The sequence below is a fragment of the Rattus norvegicus genome, chromosome 3 (assembly GCF_021556685.1).
Source record: "Rattus norvegicus strain SHRSP/BbbUtx chromosome 3, alternate assembly SHRSP_T2T, whole genome shotgun sequence".
In the NCBI taxonomy this organism is placed as follows: Eukaryota; Metazoa; Chordata; class Mammalia; order Rodentia; family Muridae; genus Rattus; species Rattus norvegicus.
This window is the reverse complement of record NC_141536.1, coordinates 61,041,975-61,061,195: the sequence shown is the minus strand read 5'-3', so window position 1 is coordinate 61,061,195 and position 19,221 is coordinate 61,041,975. Positions and strand designations below refer to the sequence as shown.

General features: G+C 42.0%; 1 protein-coding gene across 2 annotated transcripts in view; it reads left to right on the top strand.

Moving 5' to 3' along the window:
- The window catches only part of Ttn (titin), a 272,327-nt gene that overhangs the window by 45,160 nt on the left and 207,946 nt on the right, over positions 1–19,221 (top strand). For both annotated transcript variants that reach the window (NM_032068.1, XM_087654755.1), the window contains 2 exon segments: positions 4,383–4,571; positions 10,104–10,160. In NM_032068.1, the coding sequence (NP_114457.1) occupies positions 4,383–4,571; positions 10,104–10,160 (246 nt within the window).

Genomic DNA, 19,221 nt, shown 5'->3' with positions numbered 1-19,221 from the left:
CACAAATGATGTTTTTGAACCTGAATGGAAATCTAACAGCAGATATATGAAATGACTTAATTAAGAATTATATCTTCATTATACACACACACACACACACACACACATATTTTGGCTTGTATTATATATACTACTTGTTTGTACCTTTGAAAATGGTTAAGATGGTGCAATTATTCTTTCTGAAAACCTTTGAAGATTTTTTTTCCCCACAAGTATCTTTAAAACATCTATTTTCCTCATGGTTGTGGCTACATTTTTAATCTCTTAATTGGGAAACCATGGCAAAGCTTCAATTGTTATGAATTTAATTGAAGTAACCATTTTATAGATTTCAAGAGAAATCACTTATATGTGAGGTATTATGTCTATGGACAAGGCATGTGGAAGGTATTTCCCAGTTGTGGACAAAAGTTTAAGCTTTAAATACAAAGGAGAGATTGGAATTGTGAATTCATATGAATTCTTCAGTCCTCTGTCTCTTATGAACCTAATGAGAATACTATTAAATCTCAGAATGTGTATCTCACAAAGGCAGGGATTGGCCTTTAGTGTCTAGAACCTGGTGTTTGAAAATAAGAGTTGCGCCTTCTAATAGGGAAGAAGGTCTAAAAAGCGTGGGAATCCTTGCCCAAGAAGAATACTTTGTCCATAGTAGAGTAAATAAAATGGCGAAGTATGAAACGAATGGCTGTAAAATAAATAACATCAAGCACTTCAGATCATCAACAAGGCTGAGTTAAGAAAGAGTCAAGGCTGCATTTAACACAATGCTTGGCATATAACTACCATTCAATCGCAGTTGTCTGCTTTCGGTTTTAATTGTGGGCATGCATCTCAGATACCAGCAGCAATTCCCCTCTCTTGACTTTGAAAAAACAATTAAAAAAACCAACAAAACAGTGTAAATATGATTATGGTCTGACTCAGATGCTCACATGATAAATCAATGGAATGAATGATTGATTTACCCCCGGATGAAAAAAAATACTTCCTCATTTTTCTTGGTGTGTATGTGTGTGTGTGTGTGTGTGTGTGTGTGTGTGTGTGTGTGTGTCTATGTGTGTAGCAACACTACAGGGGGATTCTCAAAGCGTGGCAGTTACTGTTTTGTTTATTATGCTGCTTCCATTAGTTGATAACTCAATTTCTGCCTTGCTAAGAGCTATTTTCCTAAAGAAGTTAGTATTTCCATAGATCTTCTGACCTAATGGCGTCTTCCTCTGGGATGGAGATGCTAATTTAAGAACCTAATAGACCTGCTTCAGTATATGAGTATAATTAAAGTATGATGTATGTAAAGCACCTGTAGGCATGGTTCCCAAGTGACCGGTGCTAATGTCCTCATCTATTAGAGCCTTAGAGGCTAGCACTGGATGGAAACTGAGGGCCAATTCTGTGGTCTTTGTGTCTTAGAAGCACAGTTTTTGAGACCTGCTGAATATGAGTGCAGGACAGCAGCTTGATAATGTTCTTCTGATACAGTCATTTCACTCAAGAATGAAATATATGCTAACTATTAAATGTATTTACGAATTGGATCTTAGAGAAAAAATTTATATACACAGAGAGATGCATGTCACTAGACAGCAATAATTATAACACTGCATATAACAATTATGCATTTACAAACCATACTATAGTTTTATCTTAAATGTTACAGCAACGCGTTCTGAATCTTCTGTAACACTCTAAAAATCAATAAAGAAGAATCACTTTGGCACGATTGACGCTTGATCAGAGAAGACCTTGCAGCTTTGTGACTCATTAACTCCTTATGTGTGGTACTATTTATGCACATGTAAACACTGTCCCCTCATACAGACATGCTTTTAATAGGATATAAATTAAGTTCATGAAATGGCACTACCTTCCAGACACATTCAAATTAATGAAGTTTTATTACTGAGACTGAAAATATTTACCCATCATACCCTGACCATGTATTTCCTAAGGAAGTGGATCATGCCTTCTACAAATTGGAGAGGATTCTGAGTTTTCAAGTTCCTTTGTCCTAGGGACAAAGGGAGGAAGGCTTTGTCCTAGGGAGGAAGGAAGCCTTAATACTTTCTGAAGCTTGAGCAAACAATCTGGGGCTACTGTCTCCTTGGGAAAACGGTATTTGCTGAAGGTCTCTGGTGCCCCCTTCTGGTAAAAAAAGGAAATTTGGAAAAGCGTGAATGTGAGTGGCCAGATGAAGCTTTTGCCTTCCAAGAGGTGAAGAGACACACGGGTGACTAGAACACATAGTCACAGACACTGTCACATAAACCGAGTGTTCTCTGTCAGAGAGAGAGAGAACTGGAGAGGTGTGTGCACTGAACAAAGTGTAGTAGGACTAGAGTACACACAGTGTGACAGGCAGAGAAGGAAGCTTTTATAAGTCACAGAGAACTTTGAATGAAACCTGTGGATAGTTGGCGTTTAGTGGAAACACAATGGCAGGAGTAGGCAAGAGGCCAACGCCAGACAGCAGAGTGCCCCCGTTTTGTGCCTGGATTTTATTTAGTTGATCTTCTTTGCAATCAAGGAGCAGCTCAAGGCGTAATAAGCTTCTAAGCACCACAGTCTAGCCCGTCTTTAGACATCATCCTGGGTTGGGCAGAAAGGTACAGATGGATGTTGGCCAGGAGAGAAGCTTGGATGGTGTTGATGAGGCCTTTATCAAGGAGACCCGGGACAGGAGGAAAAGAGTAGCTAAGGATTCAGGAAGAGGAAGGTATGGTTAAGGAGCCAGATACAAGGGTGAGAGGGAAGGAGTGGGAGACCGGAGAGCCTCCCAGAAGCCATAAGCTGGCAATGAGCAGCAGACTGTGGCAGGCCAGCCAGATGGACCGCCTCTGCCAAGAAAGGTTTTAATTTCGTTTTTCCCTCCACTTACTGCATTGGTTGTTAGCAGTTCCTCTCTCTCTCTCTCTCTCTCTCTCTCTCTCTCTCTCTCTCTCTCTCTCTCACACACACACACACACACACACACACACACACACTCGAACATGCATGCACACACACACAACACATGTATACACACATGCAAGGAATAGTTCATGGAATGGCTGTGTAATTCATTGTGTCATTTGCCTATCACATGCCCTTGGCCTTTTACTGAAGACACCACTGATCTCCTTTGGCATCTGTTTTCTCTAACAACTCCCTTATCTCAGTGGCTTGTGAGTCATTCCACACGTGCTGTGTCACTGAGCTCTGCCAACCACTGTATGCAGTGTTTAGTCCATGAATTCATCCTATCTGATAGATGAGGAACATGATTCAGAGATATTAAATGACGTGGCCTGGGTCAAAAGCTAGCAAACGATATTATCACATACCATTTTCTAATTACCGTATAACCTAGGGAATGTCAAAGATTGTATCCTTAGAAAGAAGATCTTGTACTTCATAAATAGTGGCTATCACTGGGAGGAGGGTGACATTCATAGATTGACAGTGGCAACAAAATTCTGAATGATCGGGATACTAACTAGCATAGTACTCGGTAAGGAAATGGTGTCCCAACTGTCTGAGATGGCTCAGTTCTGACCTTAACCACAATCGACTAAAAGTGTATATTCTTGTAAAGTACAGCCATGTGGTAATATTTTATTTCATCCTTGATTTCTATATTTTCTTTTCATGAAGATCGCACAATGGAAACATAGTTAAAGGAGTTGAAGATGCCTAAACTCTGAGGTTTTTTCTTCTCTGTCCATTTGAGCACAGCTAATTACGACATAACTATTTTTGCTCAAGTCTTTTGACATCAGCTCATTGGTCATAAAATGGAGAGATATAAGGCTGTCCACTTGAGGCTTGATGGGATGTTGATTTGTTTCTTGATTATTTACCTTCTGCAAGCTGATGTAGGTGCTTGCCTGATATTCCATCAATTGGAACCCTGGCCACAATTTCCAGATCCTTCATAGTGCTTCACAAATAAATTCTTTCCCAAGCCACTGATGCAAATGCCTGAAAAGAATAAACCCCATGGCTAGGATTGGTATCACATGCGTGAAATTTCCAACATTAGGACTTTAGAGGCAGGAGCAGGAAAAGCCGATGCCAAGGTCACCAACCTAGCAAGTTCAAGGGCAGTGTGGGAGACGTGGGACTCTGTCTCAAACAGCTGGGTTTTAAAGAGTGAAATGAACACTTTAGGGTTTGAAACATTGCACCTAGCTCAACAATTGAACAAGCTGGATCTTTCTAGAATCATATTCCTTTCTGGAAGATGAGAGACAGATAGCGCAGGTGTGGTGTGTGCAGAAGAAAAATATAAGATCCTTAAGCTAAAAAAAATGGAAAATGGTCTGTAGCCTAATCAAGATTGTGTTTATAGATAAATAGAAAGATACCCCTCATTTAAAAGATTTAAATGTTTTCTTCTGCAGATTTGAAGGTGTCTTGGTACTGCAGAGACAAGAAAATCAAACCATCTCGGTTCTTCAGGATGACACAGTTTGAAGACACTTACCAGTTGGAGATTGCTGAAGCCTTCCCTGAGGACGAAGGAACTTACGCTTTCGTTGCTAATAATGCTGTGGGCCAAGTGTCCAGCACCGCCACCCTGAGACTGGAAGGTAGAGTGAGATTTTTAAGAACTTCACAATACCAGTAACAGTTACTAAGGACGTCACATAAACCATTTGTCCTTCATTCCTTCCATTTAATTCACAATTTCCATGTTGTGCAGTTTCTGCTCCCCGTTCTCCGTGGGCCCTTGTCTTTTTACTTGCCCTGCTTTCTCTCCATAAAGCTTTGTGATGTTTTACTGTCTCCGATGGCTTCTCTGCTTCCTGATCAGCATGTATCAGACTGTAGCAAACAGTGCTGGGGGGAAATGGGGTATATTTGCTTTCTTACTGAGCCAGGATAGAGATCTGACCATCTTCACGTGGTGTTGACAGAAGTCTGATTTCACTAGCATTACGGTAGACAGTTTCAGATCTGAGCACAAGGTAAATATACTCACCAAGACTAACAGGACCCAGACTAGAGCCACACTGCTAAGGTGCCTTAATGTTTCTGTTCATTAGTTAGAGTATAGTCAGAATCAGTTTCTCAATCACTGAGGACTTTAATTCAAAACAAGAGTAACAGTGGGCTGGGAGTGTGGCTCAGTGGCACTTGCCTGGCACGCTCCAGGTCTTGAGTTTTTTTCCTCAGCAACACACACACACACACACAGTCATACAACACACACTCACACACACATACACACACACACACACACACACTCCTAAACATACACACACATCACCCACACATAAATACATATAAACACACATATATACACCACACACACACTCCTAAACACACACACACACATCACCCACACATAAATACATGTAAACACACATATATATACACCACACACACACACTCCTAAACACACACACACACATCACACAGACATAAATACACATAAACACATATATATATACCACACACACATACACAAATACATACATACACACACTAAAATAAAATTTAAAAATTATAAAAGAATTTCACACACAATCATGTTATTTTTTTATCAATGTACTCTACATGAAGTATAAAGAAAACAAGGATTTAGGGAAACTTCCAGTTTCTTCTTTAATTTTAATGGTTATAGTGACAGATTTTCTTAATAATGAGTCTAAAGTGGTTTGCAAAATAGAAAGGCTTGATTTAGACACAGAGTGGGAAAGTTAATTCCTGAATCTAGTCGCACTCTCCACTATTACATCCCTGGTCTGTGGCATTTCCTTCATTCTTTCAACTGATCGTTTCACCTTATCTGTCTGGAAAATGGTCAAGAATTTGTGCAACTTAGATTCCATAGTGTCAAAGCCTTAGGATCAGATTGAATTCTAGATCATCGCTGAAATCTATGGTAACATTAAAATAGACAATTCCAAATGAGTTTTTACTTAAACAGGGAAAGGCACTAAAAACTGGCGTGCTTCTTTTCAGGATTTAGCAAATCTGAAGGAGTTACACCAGAGTCTCAGTGGCATGCCTCGCCATCAGTTTCACTTATGAAGGAGGCCCTTGGCCAAAAGCCCATCTTCATCCAGCCTCTGCCAAGCCTCAGGGTGCACAGCGGGGAGACAGTCAGATTTCACGCGAGGGTTTCTGGTGTTCCCAAACCAGCAATCCAGTGGTTTCATAACCACCAGCCAATTCTACCATCAAAAGATGTAGTTTTCCATTTTGAGGAGTCCACAGGCATGGCTTTAATGCTTATAGTTGATGCTTACCCAGAGCATGCTGGGAAATACACTTGCAGAGCAGCCAATAGCGCTGGGGAAGCCACCTGTGCAGCTACACTCACAGTGACTGCGAAAGGTAAAGCCCCTCTTGCTCCAAGGACTTTGATTTGCTGTCTACCACCCCGTTGCTACTAATAAGAGTCCCCGCTGCTTGCTTCACTGTATACGTCGATCGATTCCCGCTTTACTAACCAAGTAGCATGCAGTACATCTCACTAAGCCTCCATCTGCAGGCTTAACCCACATAGTTGAATCTGATTGGAACATGTGTTTCGTGAAATAGGAAACCACTGTTTTGTTAGACAGCAACTTTGTTTGCCTGGTTTCTTTGGGAGGAGAGGGGTTGACTTTGCCAAAGGCGTCTGTTACATCGCCTCACCACCAAATGATCTTTCTGCTTAATAATATATTAAAGCATATGATGGAGAACGAATGGTTTACCAAATGTAGTCAGCTAAAGAAGGTGGAGATGGAGAGGGAACCAGATTGTGTTACTTTGCAGGCCTGAAGAGAGGACAGAAGGAAGGAGCCAGATGCCGCATACTGTCCCCATTAGCCTTCAGAAACCACCCACTGCTGACCGTTGGCAGTGAATGTTCTCCTGTGGGGTCCTACATTCTAGCACACTGCACCTGGCATGACCTTTTCACATGACAGTGGCCTCCTTCATCTTCTTCTTCCGTGCCCTTTGTGTCACTGACCTAGGCAAGCAAGGAAGCATAACATTCTTTTCTTTTTCAGGTGGCTTAAATATATAGTGCAAGCTCCAGATAGACAGTCCTAGGAAGGACGTCAGAGTCCACAGACAGCAGCCACTTCCTCTTTCACTGAGGAGGGTTGCAAAATAGCCCCAAAGGAATGAAGTCATGTCAAAGATCATTGCATGAATACGAAGTGTAGCTTTTTTTAGAACGTATCTCAGAGCTCTTCCTACACAGCAGCCTCTGTTCCACGATGCCGTGCCCTGTCCTGAGTGATCAGGGAGATCTGCCGGAAAGTCCAGGGAGAGAAGGGTATGCTGAAGGTTCTCCTGCCTCTTTGGGACCTCACTATTAAGTGTGGCAACACTGCTCAGTTCCTCTGTAGTCTAGATGACTTTTCTGTTGATAGAATCTAGACTCACGAAGATGTAACCACAGAGGCGTCAGAGTGGGGCAGCCACGGAACGGAAACATCAGTGTGCTGGCATAGGCAACGTTCAGCTAGTAGACTAAGGACTGTAGTGCTGTGCTGTGCAGTGATTACAGAGAGACGGCCTCAGCAGGGCTGGGTGCAGAATTGGTCACATGACATTTAGCCATGTATAACTTTTTTTAGTTTCACCTTCATCATTTTATGAAGCTTCCCAGGTGACCAAACTGAGTCAATGATCATGTTCCTTAACCCACCTCTAGCATCTAACCCATAAGTACTTTATGAAGGTAGGCTAAGTCGTTGGCCAAACTTGTAGGAGAATTTAACTCTCAGTGCAGATTCACTTTGAAAGCTAGCGTCAGGAAATCCAATTTATTTGGCATGGACTTCTTTTTCTGCTATTTATCAGAGACAAAGCTTGAAAATAGCACCAAATAGGGCTAAAATATTGTAGTTGCCAGCTTCTTCTTGGGTAGTTATCATTGTGTCTGGCGCTGATTCGAACTTCAATTGAATTGATTCCATAGTAAGAGTTAAACAGATTACCCTAATGATGAGTGAGTGTCCCATTCAGCAGTCACTGTCCTTTTCTTTCAGGCCTGAAGGTTCTAGATTTATATGGGGAAGCCATGAAAACAGAAAATTGGATATTGACAATAATAGGTTTCTATTTGGACTACGATTAATGGTCTATAGATAGTTTTTCTATAAATGATACTGCTTTTACAGTCTTGTATTCTCTTGAAATTATGGCAATTTTCTCCTGGCAACATCATGACTTAAGTTGTTATTGTACCTGAATCTCTATTGTATCTGAAAGAATGCAGAAAAATTTGTCTGAGAGAAGCATAATTTTCCCCTTATCCATGACCTTGCCTCTTAGGTACAAATATGATGAGAATGTCGTATCTGAAGTGTCCAGAGCTTGTGTTATGTATCTATAGGCAAAGGACCTTTACTGGGTCACGTGGGAAGGGGTCAAGCAGATGTCAAGCATCCTAGGGGTTATGGGAAGGAATAGCCACAAATTCCTCCCTGATCCTCTTCAAATGGTGGATGGATACTAGAGATAACAAGGGAGCAGTAAAGTTCTGTCTTGTGTATAGCTATCTCTGTACTGAATTTTGGTTCTCTTTCTTGCCAATTGGGAGAATCAGTTTCATTCATTCATTCATTTACTATGTCTGCAATCCCTCTCACCCAAAGTGGAGTCTTTGCCGAATCTGAGATTTTTGTTCCTTGGCAATCTCTGGATCTAGTTCCATAACGAACAATGCAAATGTCTAAGCAAACAAAGTGGCCCTGTCCAGAGCACTGGCTCTCAGTCTTACTAAAGTTTTTGCTAGCACAGTAATCACGCAGAACGATTGTTCATACAGAGGGGCTGTTTGTGACTTGTGTAGGTGACAGAGGTAACAGCTTTACCACGTTGCGCAGTTGGGAGTTGTCTGTGTTGTAGAAGTGGGAAAAGTGTTACTCTTTCAGATCTCTTCTGTAAAGTACAGTGAAGATGGCTGAATGTCATCTTCACAGAGTAGATTGAACTGGGCGCTTTTGGCCCAGGAATTCTTCTGTACTCCATTACAATTATGTTATCAAAATGTTATTGGAACAGGAGAACACTTCTTTTTAAATCCAAACAGCATTTCTTGCACTTATAAAAGTATTAAGGATGAAAAACTTTTGGGTGTTTGAAGAATGAAGGATTGGGCACAAGCATCTAGTTATTTAACATGAAGTCAGTATTTGTATGTGCCCTTTTATTTTGATCTAAATCATTTATGTAGGCTACATGGCTGTCCATAAAGATCAGATGGGGACGTGAAGGGCTTGTTAGTCTGTTTGAACAATGGTCTTTAGTGCATAACAAAATAGAAACATGGGATGTTGCTTTTGAGACTGTCCCAGTGACAATCCATCTTCTTGGGATTCAGCCTGCGTTGTGTTCTTCCAAACACAACTAGTGCATAGCTTTCCCTAGCTACAAAAGAATCACAAGGGAGAGTAGTTACAAACGTTACTCCACTCAGATACTGAGAGTGTAATGATACCTTTAACGTCTGAAACTAACAAATGAAAACAATTCGTAGAGAAAAAAGAATTAAAGGAAACGTCAGGGTTGTCATTTATATCGTGCCAAAGATCACAAGGAAATGCAAGAAAGGCCCTCATAGCCAATGCCAGAACTACAGGAATTGAGGAACGTGTGTCCCAGGCTACCAGCCTTGTTCTGGAAGCTGTCTTAGAGACCACTGTGCCCTAATCCTAAACCTGTACCTTGTATAACAAAAGAAATTTAAGAGTTGAGAAGTCTTTGTCCACTGGCTGCCATGTCATTGAATGTTGTTATCATTCCAAATTTGAGAGGACACTCAAATCAAGAGGCCAGGAAATAAACAGAAGTGGCAAGCGATCAAGTGCATGTTCCTAATAAATGTGGTTTCCATGTCTTACACGTGTGCAGTTGGCAGGACATGACGAAGAGAGTATTTTTAGTTTGGGAGTTGCTTTTCTGGGTGCATGTGAAGGCATGGGGGAGTGGAACATGACTCTGTAATAATCTGTGATCCATCCGCTCATCGATCCCTTTGGCATGGGTATTTGGGGGATGCATCTTCTCATTTTACAACGGAAGGGCAGCGATTGTCACATAAATCGTGTGTTGATTCAGAAGTTGTGGGCAGTCACTCACCCAGGTTTCTTGTTGCTTTTCTATTTTAGCCCCTGAGTCAATTTTACATGAGCAGATCGGCCAGCAAATTGAAATGGAGATGAAAGGTACCGTTATGACGAATGTGAGGTTACAGTAGCAACTCTGGAGGATTAGCAGAACCCTTGACCTACTTGATATCTCTTAGAATTTTCGAGGATACGGCATAGATGTACAAATATATCTCTTTGAGAATATATTCCTATGTCGCATGCCTGGTTTAGTATGCTGACGGTTCTGTGCATTTCACAGTAAATTGTTGAATGGTATTTTTTTTTTTTAAAAAAAAGTCTTACATTGAAACTTTATCAGCCACGTTCAGTTTTATGTTTGCAGCCATCTTGGAAGGTGTGTACTATGAACGGTTGTCATTTTAATGCATGAAATCATGGACGTAGAGGTTTGTTTTTCAAAATCACGGTGACTTGAATTGAATGACGGGGGTTAACCTGCAATTTCCAGAATGCAATGTCATGAATGAAATTATAATGGAAATGCTACTCTCTTTTAGGATGTGTGAAAACCTTACATTCCCATTCTTGGTCCAGACCTCATGCACACAGATCACTTTAACATGACATGTCTCTTATACTGGCTTGCAGATAGCTATCTCGTGACCCTTGCCTGCTTACTTTGCATACTGTTGTGACTCTTATAGCTGTATTAGTTCGAATAAACGCCTTCTCATTTTATGTCATCTAATTCTTTATGATTTTAGTTCTATATATTTTTTAAATAGTTCATTATCAAAATTTTAATATTTCAATCTACAATCAAAAGGATCAGAAAGGGCGTTTATTCTACACTCTGCAAGTCGGGTAAGATTTCTCTCTTAGCCATCAAACCAGCAAAGTTGTCCTGCTCACAAAACAAATACACACAGGAATTTGTTACTTTTGAAATGCACTTTTGCTTGTTCAAGAAGAAATTTCAGCAGTCTGAAGAAAAGACCAGACAACGAACGATTGTCGTGTCAGAATCTTTTAAACAGAGCATGGTGTTGCGTTTATTCGAACAAATATGGTGAGTGACTTTTTTACGGATTTGTGAGACTCTGTAGCATGCACTTCCTTTCATTTCCCATTTTAAAAATTTCATTTATTTTCAACTTCTCCAAGTGCTGCAGAAAATAGTAAAATGCTCTGTAATTTAATTATCTTTCAGAAGAGCTCTTTGAGGGGGAAGCTGACGGCGCAGGAGACACTCGAGGAGCCTTCTCTGACTCTGAAGACATAGACCACCACTCCCTGATGGCCAGGAGATATGCAAATAGAATGTCGTCCACAAGCTCCTGGCCCGAATGTTTCAAGCCTGCTTTTACTCAAAAACTCACGTTTCAGTATGCTTTAGAGGGCGAACCTGTTGTGTTTACATGCAGACTGGTGGCCTATCCAACTCCAGAAATGACTTGGTTTCACAATAATAGGCCCGTCCCCACAGGTTTCCGTAGGGTGATAAGAACCGAGAATGACTTACACCAACACTCTTCCAGCTTAGAGGTGCAAAGGGTCCAAGCCCGAGATTCTGGCAGTTACAGGATCTTGGCAGTAAACAGTGAGGGGACCGCCGAGTCCAGTGCATCACTGCACGTTATCCAGAAAGGGCAAGACGAGAGGTACTTAGAATTTCTGAAAAGGGCAGAACAGACATGTGAAAACACGGGGAGTCTAGGGGGAAGGAGAGAGGAGAGGATAAAGGTGGGCCTGAGATTTACTGGCTCCCCCTTTAACAAAAGGCAAGTTGTGGAACAGAAGGGGATGATGAGAACCATACACTTTAGGACAGCGAGCCCTGTCAGGAGAGCAGCTTACGTGTGCAAGGACGAGTGGTCAGAAAGCAAATTCGATGTCAGAGGATGCCTGAGTGTAGGTGAGAATTTCCTAGATGAGGAAACCAAAATGAAGTTGCAGCGGTTACGGGAGGCAAGAAAAATCTTCTTAGAGAAAAGGAAATTATGTCTTTTAGACGCATCGTCTGAAATGAACTTGATGACCATGAGAAGTGAGGATCTTGTTAGGGAAGCCCCATTCTCTAGAGAGGAAGGGAAGATCGGGTTTGTGCATGAGTTTGCTGAAGACAGGGATAGGGTGGATAACTCAGTCAAAGGAATCATCCAGAATCCATACCCCCTTCCTAATCAAATACATCAAAATAGAGAACCTCCTTCAAGTGTCCAAACCACTGGTGATGAAGATCTCCAGGCTGAAAACAGCCTGAACCAAGAGACATTTCAAGAAGAAAGCCTCCTGGAAGGCTATTGGATTGAGCAAGACCTCGCAGGTGAAAACCCTCAGGCCAGGGAGCAGTTGGAAGATTCTGTGAGCAGCATCGTGGTCAGAGAACCATCCGCATCCACCTCTAATGAGGAAATGTGTGGATATGCGAGTAGCGGGATATATGAGGCTTCTGAGATGTCTCAAGTTCTCACACCATATTCCAGTGAGGCCTTGGGTACACTTGCAAATGCTGAAGACGCCGAAGACATAGACAGCAGAGGAGGAACACAGAGGGGTTGGCAAGAGGGGCAACGCCATGCTTCCACGAAAGCAGAAGAATTCAAAGCAGAGCGTGAGGAGAAAACAAGATCTTTTGAAAATTACATCCATAAACATCCGCAACGCTGCCCACCTTCATTTCTCCAGGATATTGAATCTCAAGAAGTCTATGAGGGTGACAGCTGTAAATTTGTGTGTCATTTTCAAGGATACCCTCAGCCCATTGTGACATGGTATAACAATGACATGCCCATACCACGTAGTCAAGGTTTTACCACTCATACATTCGAAAACTACTCAACATTAACCTTCCCTTCTGCTCAGCCCCATCATGGAGGCTCTATTACCTGTGTGCTGTTTAACCAGTATGGGACAGTGAAAGCAACCAGTATGCTTAGAGTGAGGCCAAAGCCAAGGTATGATTCCCAGCCTCATAAAGTCCCAGTATGGCCTGACCTCGCAGATGAAGAAGAAGAGCTGGCCTTGGTGTTTGACCAGGCAAGAAGTATTCATCCATCTTTTAGTCAAGAACATCCTCATATGTTAAAAACTCACCCCTCAGTCCTCCCCTCTGCAGACAGAGAGCTGCTTTCCTTCCCTGTAGAAATTCAGATAACAGCAGCCACTCCAACCCCAGAACAGAACAAAGAATACGGGGAGTTGTTTGAGTTGGAGCCTGAGGCAACATCTCGAGATCAAGCCATCCAGTCACCAAAACACAAATTTGTATTCTCCTCTGATATTACTAATGAGCCACCAAAAATGCTACAGGAAATGCCAAGGAGTGCCAGTTGTAGGGAAGGGAATTCTGTCATGCTTGAATGCCTAATATCGGGGGAGCCTCAGCCAGCAGTCGCATGGTTTCATAACGGGGTTCCTATAAAGCAGAGTCAAAAGTTTGAGATTGAAGAGGTTAATTATAGCTACAGATTATACATCAATGATGTCGATTTGCACGATTCTGGAAGGTATCAATGTGTGGCTGAAAATGATTCAGGCATAGCCGAGAGCATTTTAGATTTAACCGTGGAACCCATCCCTTACAGGGAGTATAGTCAGTTGGAAAATATAAGTGGAATTTATGCACAATATTCCAAAAATCAACAAACACAAGTTCAGGAGGAATCTGTAAGGACACATTTTTATGATAATCCAGTTGGTCCATTTACTGCCCAATCAAATGTAAAAGAGTATAGTGTAAGGGAGTGTTTTCAAAGCCTTGAGACAGTTGGGCAAGTGGACAAGATAAAAGAGGTATACTGTCCATCTCCTAGTGAAAAACTATCCAGGTCTATGCAGGATGCTTCTAGACCCTCAGATATCAATAAGTCTCACAGAACTGAATTCCTACAATGCCAAAATGGGGGACATATTCATGAGAGGTCTCAGTCAGAGGGTACCATTTATCCGTTTGTTGATGAGTTCAGAGAAGCTAACATTAGAAACGAAGTCAGAGATGGTTTTGGACATCATGGACCAGAATGGGGAAATATGAAAGTACATTCTCCAAGTGATAATATCCACTCCAAGAGAACCTCTGAGGCAGTTCAGGATGTGGAAGACTCGTCTGTCGTTACCTATGACGAAGCCCTTGAAGGAGAAAGGTACTACCCAGGCAAAAAAGTGAAGCATAAGATCATTGCATTTGAAAAGCTGCAGCGTGCAGAAAAGGGAGTTTTAGAAAAAAGAAGGACCAAGAAATCCTTTGTTACAGGCCCTCAAAAGAAATGGGGTAACAGAGAGTTTGCATTAAAGCAAAAGCAATCAGGCTGGAGCAACATGCATCAGGCAGAGGAAGTGGCTTCACACACAGAAGCAGATTCATCGAACATTGTAATGGATTTGAAGCAACTTTCCTCTCAAGCTCATGACGAATTTGAAACAGAAGAGAAGGGACAACAGGAAGAAATGCTTCCCCTAGATCAAGAAAAGGCTGAGCTTGAAGCACCTGTTACATTTGACCTCAAGCAGTTTCACTCACAGATAGAAAGTACAGACATGAATTTCCAAGATTTGGCCAATGGCCAACAAGGTAAAAGGCCTTTAGAACCTCAACAACCTGCTTCAGAAATGGCTAACCCCAAAGACATTGTCTTTGATCTAAAGCAAATGTATTCTCACATAGACGATCCAGGTGAGGCGTTCCAGGGCCAAGAAACTGAGAACAGGCAGGAAATGTGCCACAAGAAAGAGATTTCTGTCAACCAAAGCTTTCATGATGCCCAGGAAGAAAACACCTCAATTTTAAAAACTGATCATGTGCCTGAGTCTTATTCTGAAGTGGTCCATGGTGAATCATGGGCTTTATTTCAGACTCCATCTGCTGATGTGAAAGAAACTAACGTTTCTGAGACAAATGCTTCTGTAGAAAATGGAGACAAGAGTTTCATCTCCCAGTTGAAAAGGGCGGCGAGTGAGGAAGAGCTTTTGGAGGATCACGATATGGGGGACGGATCCACCATGGGACCAGCATGTGGTGTGACTCAGGAATATGAAGGAAATCTAGAAAACCCCAGAGGTGATGTCCATGGAGCAGATGTGCCTCACAGACAGCTGTCTCTGAGTCAGGACTTGCCATTCTTGATGACTGGAGAGCAGCAGGACCTAAAGGAACAGATAAGTGAGTCAATCCAGGTCTCAGGAGAAGAAACCTATCAGGAAGTTACCGTTCAAAATGAAAGCTTTGTCTCCACCATGGAAGGAGAAAAGACAGAGGAGAGTTTGCCTGAAAATCTCCCTAGATTGGAGGAGACCCAAACAACTGAAGAGGGGGCATCTGAGACCTCACTAACACAGTACTTACTTGCTGAGGGAAGGTATGAGGTGCCTGAAGTTAGAGACACCAAACGCAAGGCACAGCTCGTTCAGAGTGAGTCAGTGACTTCAATGGAGGTCGAAGAAGTAACTTTCAATACCGTGTATGAGTATTACAACCAGAAACAGGAATTCCTAGGGCGACCCTATTCTCCTGAGTCTGATATTTCAATTGATGTTGGGAGCACAAGCAGCGAAGACATATCTGAGTTAGATCAGTTCTATAGCCCACCATCGTCTGTAGAAAATTTAGAATCTCCAAAGTCTCTTGATTTATATTTTAAGCCTTCAGGGATAATTGAGCCATCCGTAGCAAATTCAAGAGCTGACACTCTTGAGAGATACTCAACACCTTCAGAGGAAAATGGAGAAAGATACTCCACACCCTCTGAAGGTGAAATACCAGAAAGATACTCCACACCCCCAGGGGAGGCTCTAGAGAGATACTCCACTCCCCCAGGAGAGGCTCTAGAGAGATACTCCACACCCCCAGGGGAGGCTCTAGAGAGATACTCCACTCCCCCAGGAGAGGCTCTAGAGAGATACTCCACTCCCCCAGGGGAGGCTCTGGAGAGATTTTTCACACCCCCAGGTGAGAAACTAGAGAGAGGTTCTGTTCCTACTAGAGGACCAAACCATAGTAGGAATGTAAGCATGAATCTGTCAAAACTAGAGAGGGAAGACAGCACTCCAAATGAGCATTTCCATACACCGACGGACGAGAGGATTTCACCTTATGAAACATGGCGTTCAGACTCATTCGGTACACCCAATGAAGCCATCGAACCCAAAGACAATGAAATGCCTCCATCTTTTATCGAGCCTCTAAGCAAAAGGAAGATATACGAAAATACAACATTGGGCTTCATCATTGAAGTCGAGGGTCTTCCGGTCCCTGGTGTGAAATGGTATAGGAATAGATCTTTGCTAGAGCCAGATGACAGAATCAAAATGGAAAGGGTGGGCAATGTGTGTTCTCTGGAAATTTCCAACGTTCAAAAAGGAGATGGGGGAGAGTACATGTGCCACGCGGTGAACATCATAGGGGAGGCAAAGAGCTTTGCAAAAGTAGACATCATACCTCAAGAGGAAAGAGCGGTGGCCCTGCCACCACCAGTAACCCACCAACACGTCATGGAGTTTGACGTGGCAAACGCCAACTCATCGAGAACACCGTCTCCTCAAGAGATCGTCCTGGAAGTGGAATTAGGTGAAAAAGATGTGAAGGAATTCGAGAAGCAGGTGAAGATAGTCACAGTTCCTGAATTTACTCCTGATCATAAAAGCATGATCGTGAGCTTAGATATTCTCCCGTTGAACTTAGTGGATCCCAGTGCGGAGTCCCAAGGGGAAGAAGGCAGAGAGTTTAAGATCGATTTAGAAGCCTTTGAAATGCCTCCTCGCTTTATAACGCCCATCTGCGATTTCAGAATTCCAGAAAATTCCACTGCTGTGTTCAAGTGTTCGGTCATAGGCATTCCTACCCCGGAAGTCCAGTGGTATAAGGAGTACATGTGCATTGAACCAGATGACACGAAGTATGTGATTAGCGAGGAGAAAGGGAGGCACAGCCTTAGAATCCGAGATGTTGGCCCTTCTGACAGTGCAACATACAGATGCAGAGCTCTGAACAGTGCAGGCGAGGCCATCTGCCGAGGCTTCCTCACCATGGGAGAATCCCAGGCCTCTGCTGTGGTCACCAGGACAAGCAAAGTGACTTTAAGCAGTCAGAAGGAGGAGCTAGTCTTAAGGAGCAAATACGCAGACAGCTTTTTTGAATTCCAGGTGGTGGAAGGCCCTCCCAGGTTCATCAAAGGTATTTCTGATTGCCGTGCTCCCTTAGGGACAGCGGCGTATTTCCAGTGTTTAGTCCGTGGTTCACCGAGACCCACCGTTTCTTGGTACAAAAATGGAAGAGTGGTCCAGGGATCAAGGTTCAGTGCTGAGGAAAGTGGTATAGGGTTCCACAATCTGTTCATAACAGGCTTAACTAAAGGTGACGAGGGGGAGTACAGCTGTGTAGCTACGAACAACTCAGGAACAGCTAGGAGCAATGCCATCCTCACCCTCTTAAAGTGGGATGTCTCAGGGCCTTGGTCACCCCCAGAGTCTACGGATTAGCAACCTTCCAAGTGTAGCCACTATATTTGGATCATGACACAGAAGACCCCGGGAGATAGTCTTTCTATGTAGAAATCTCATCTTCTTCATGCATGTAAATATTCTGTGATCTAAACCCTGGAACCATCACCTGTATCAGTTATACCATGTGTCATCCAGCACGATTAAACACCTCCTTGGACACCTGATTGTTTGTGTTTGTACTTCTCCGTCACCTCTCCTCCACAGAGTGTCTCAGCGCCTTCTTTTGTCCCGTATACTATAGATGCATGGTGGAAGGAAGGGTGACCATATCGGATAACTGTGGATAACCTGGTAAGAGAAAACTCCCTCTGGCCCTAAGTAATGTTTTAATTAGAAGCCTCTTCGAATTCAGACACACCGATATTGATTTAGTTAGATGTCAGAGGCCAAAACCAGCCATAAACTCAAGGTTGCCCAAATGATAGCCAACTTAACAGTCTGTTTATGTCGCAGCCTTGGTAATTGGGCATACATAAAGGTAACGGTCTTTTCACATTTAAAAATACTTTGTTTTCTCATTTGGGGTATCAAGTAAAGTGCAGTGTTTAATTTATCATTGACCTGGGGGTATTACCACGTCCATCTAAATATAAATTTTTAACTATATGCCAGTGTCAGAATCTCTGAGTTAGACAGAACAAGGTAGGACATGTTTATAATTGAGAAAATATGGTAGTTTTTGTTTAGTATATATAACGACAGAGTAAGTTTTCTTATTATTTTTATAGAATGTTTAAACATTAAAAAACAACTAGGAATCAACAAATATTCAAATTCCAGTAGGATGTTTATGTTTATAAGGTGAAAATTTAAGTTTGTTTTTCCATTTTAATAATTCACGGTGCTTTGACATTGCGATTATGAATCAATGTGGACCTTGGCCTTTGGATGTAAGACATAATAAATATGAAAAAATCCGTTTTCTTATGTAACAGTGTAGAGTTAAGTCAAAAGGCCTCATAGGTTATAAAGCCCATAGAAAGATTCTTTGTCACCCAATACAACTAAACATAACAATTTTCATCTTGTAATAGAGGAGAACCACAGAAGAGACAATGAGATTATTAGCCTAGCCTTCCTTTCTTAAGTTATGATCATGGCCTACTGGTTGCACTCAAGGACTGCATTCAGCAATATTTAAGGATCATAATCGTATTAACCATATTAACATTGATTACCAAATACCATTTATGTCAGATTTAATTTCCATAAGAACTTATATAGCTGCCACATTAATTGCTTCTTTTATCTGTTGATGCTGTCTTTGCAATGGAAGTTCCCACACATCATCTGAAACAAAAGATTAGAAGCATGTGTAGGAAACGGGCAGACCAGTCAGTCGTCTCAGTCCTCTCAAATTTTTAAAAATCGTATTTGTTTAAAGTGACCACCATCTAGTGATAGATTAAACAACTGTAGAAGAACGATTTTTACTTCAACCACAGAGTACATAATACCTTTGGTAATAATTTAGATATAATATACCACACCAGTGTCCCTGCAGTAAAACTAATTCTGTAGCAAAGGGACTTAGTGTTTTTCCTACATTTAGTCATATGCTGCATGTTCTCTTAATTAGAAATCCATGCAATAGCCAACATGACAGGCACACTTAACCCACGTTATCACAAGCACCGTCTCACACACACACACACACACACACACACACACACAC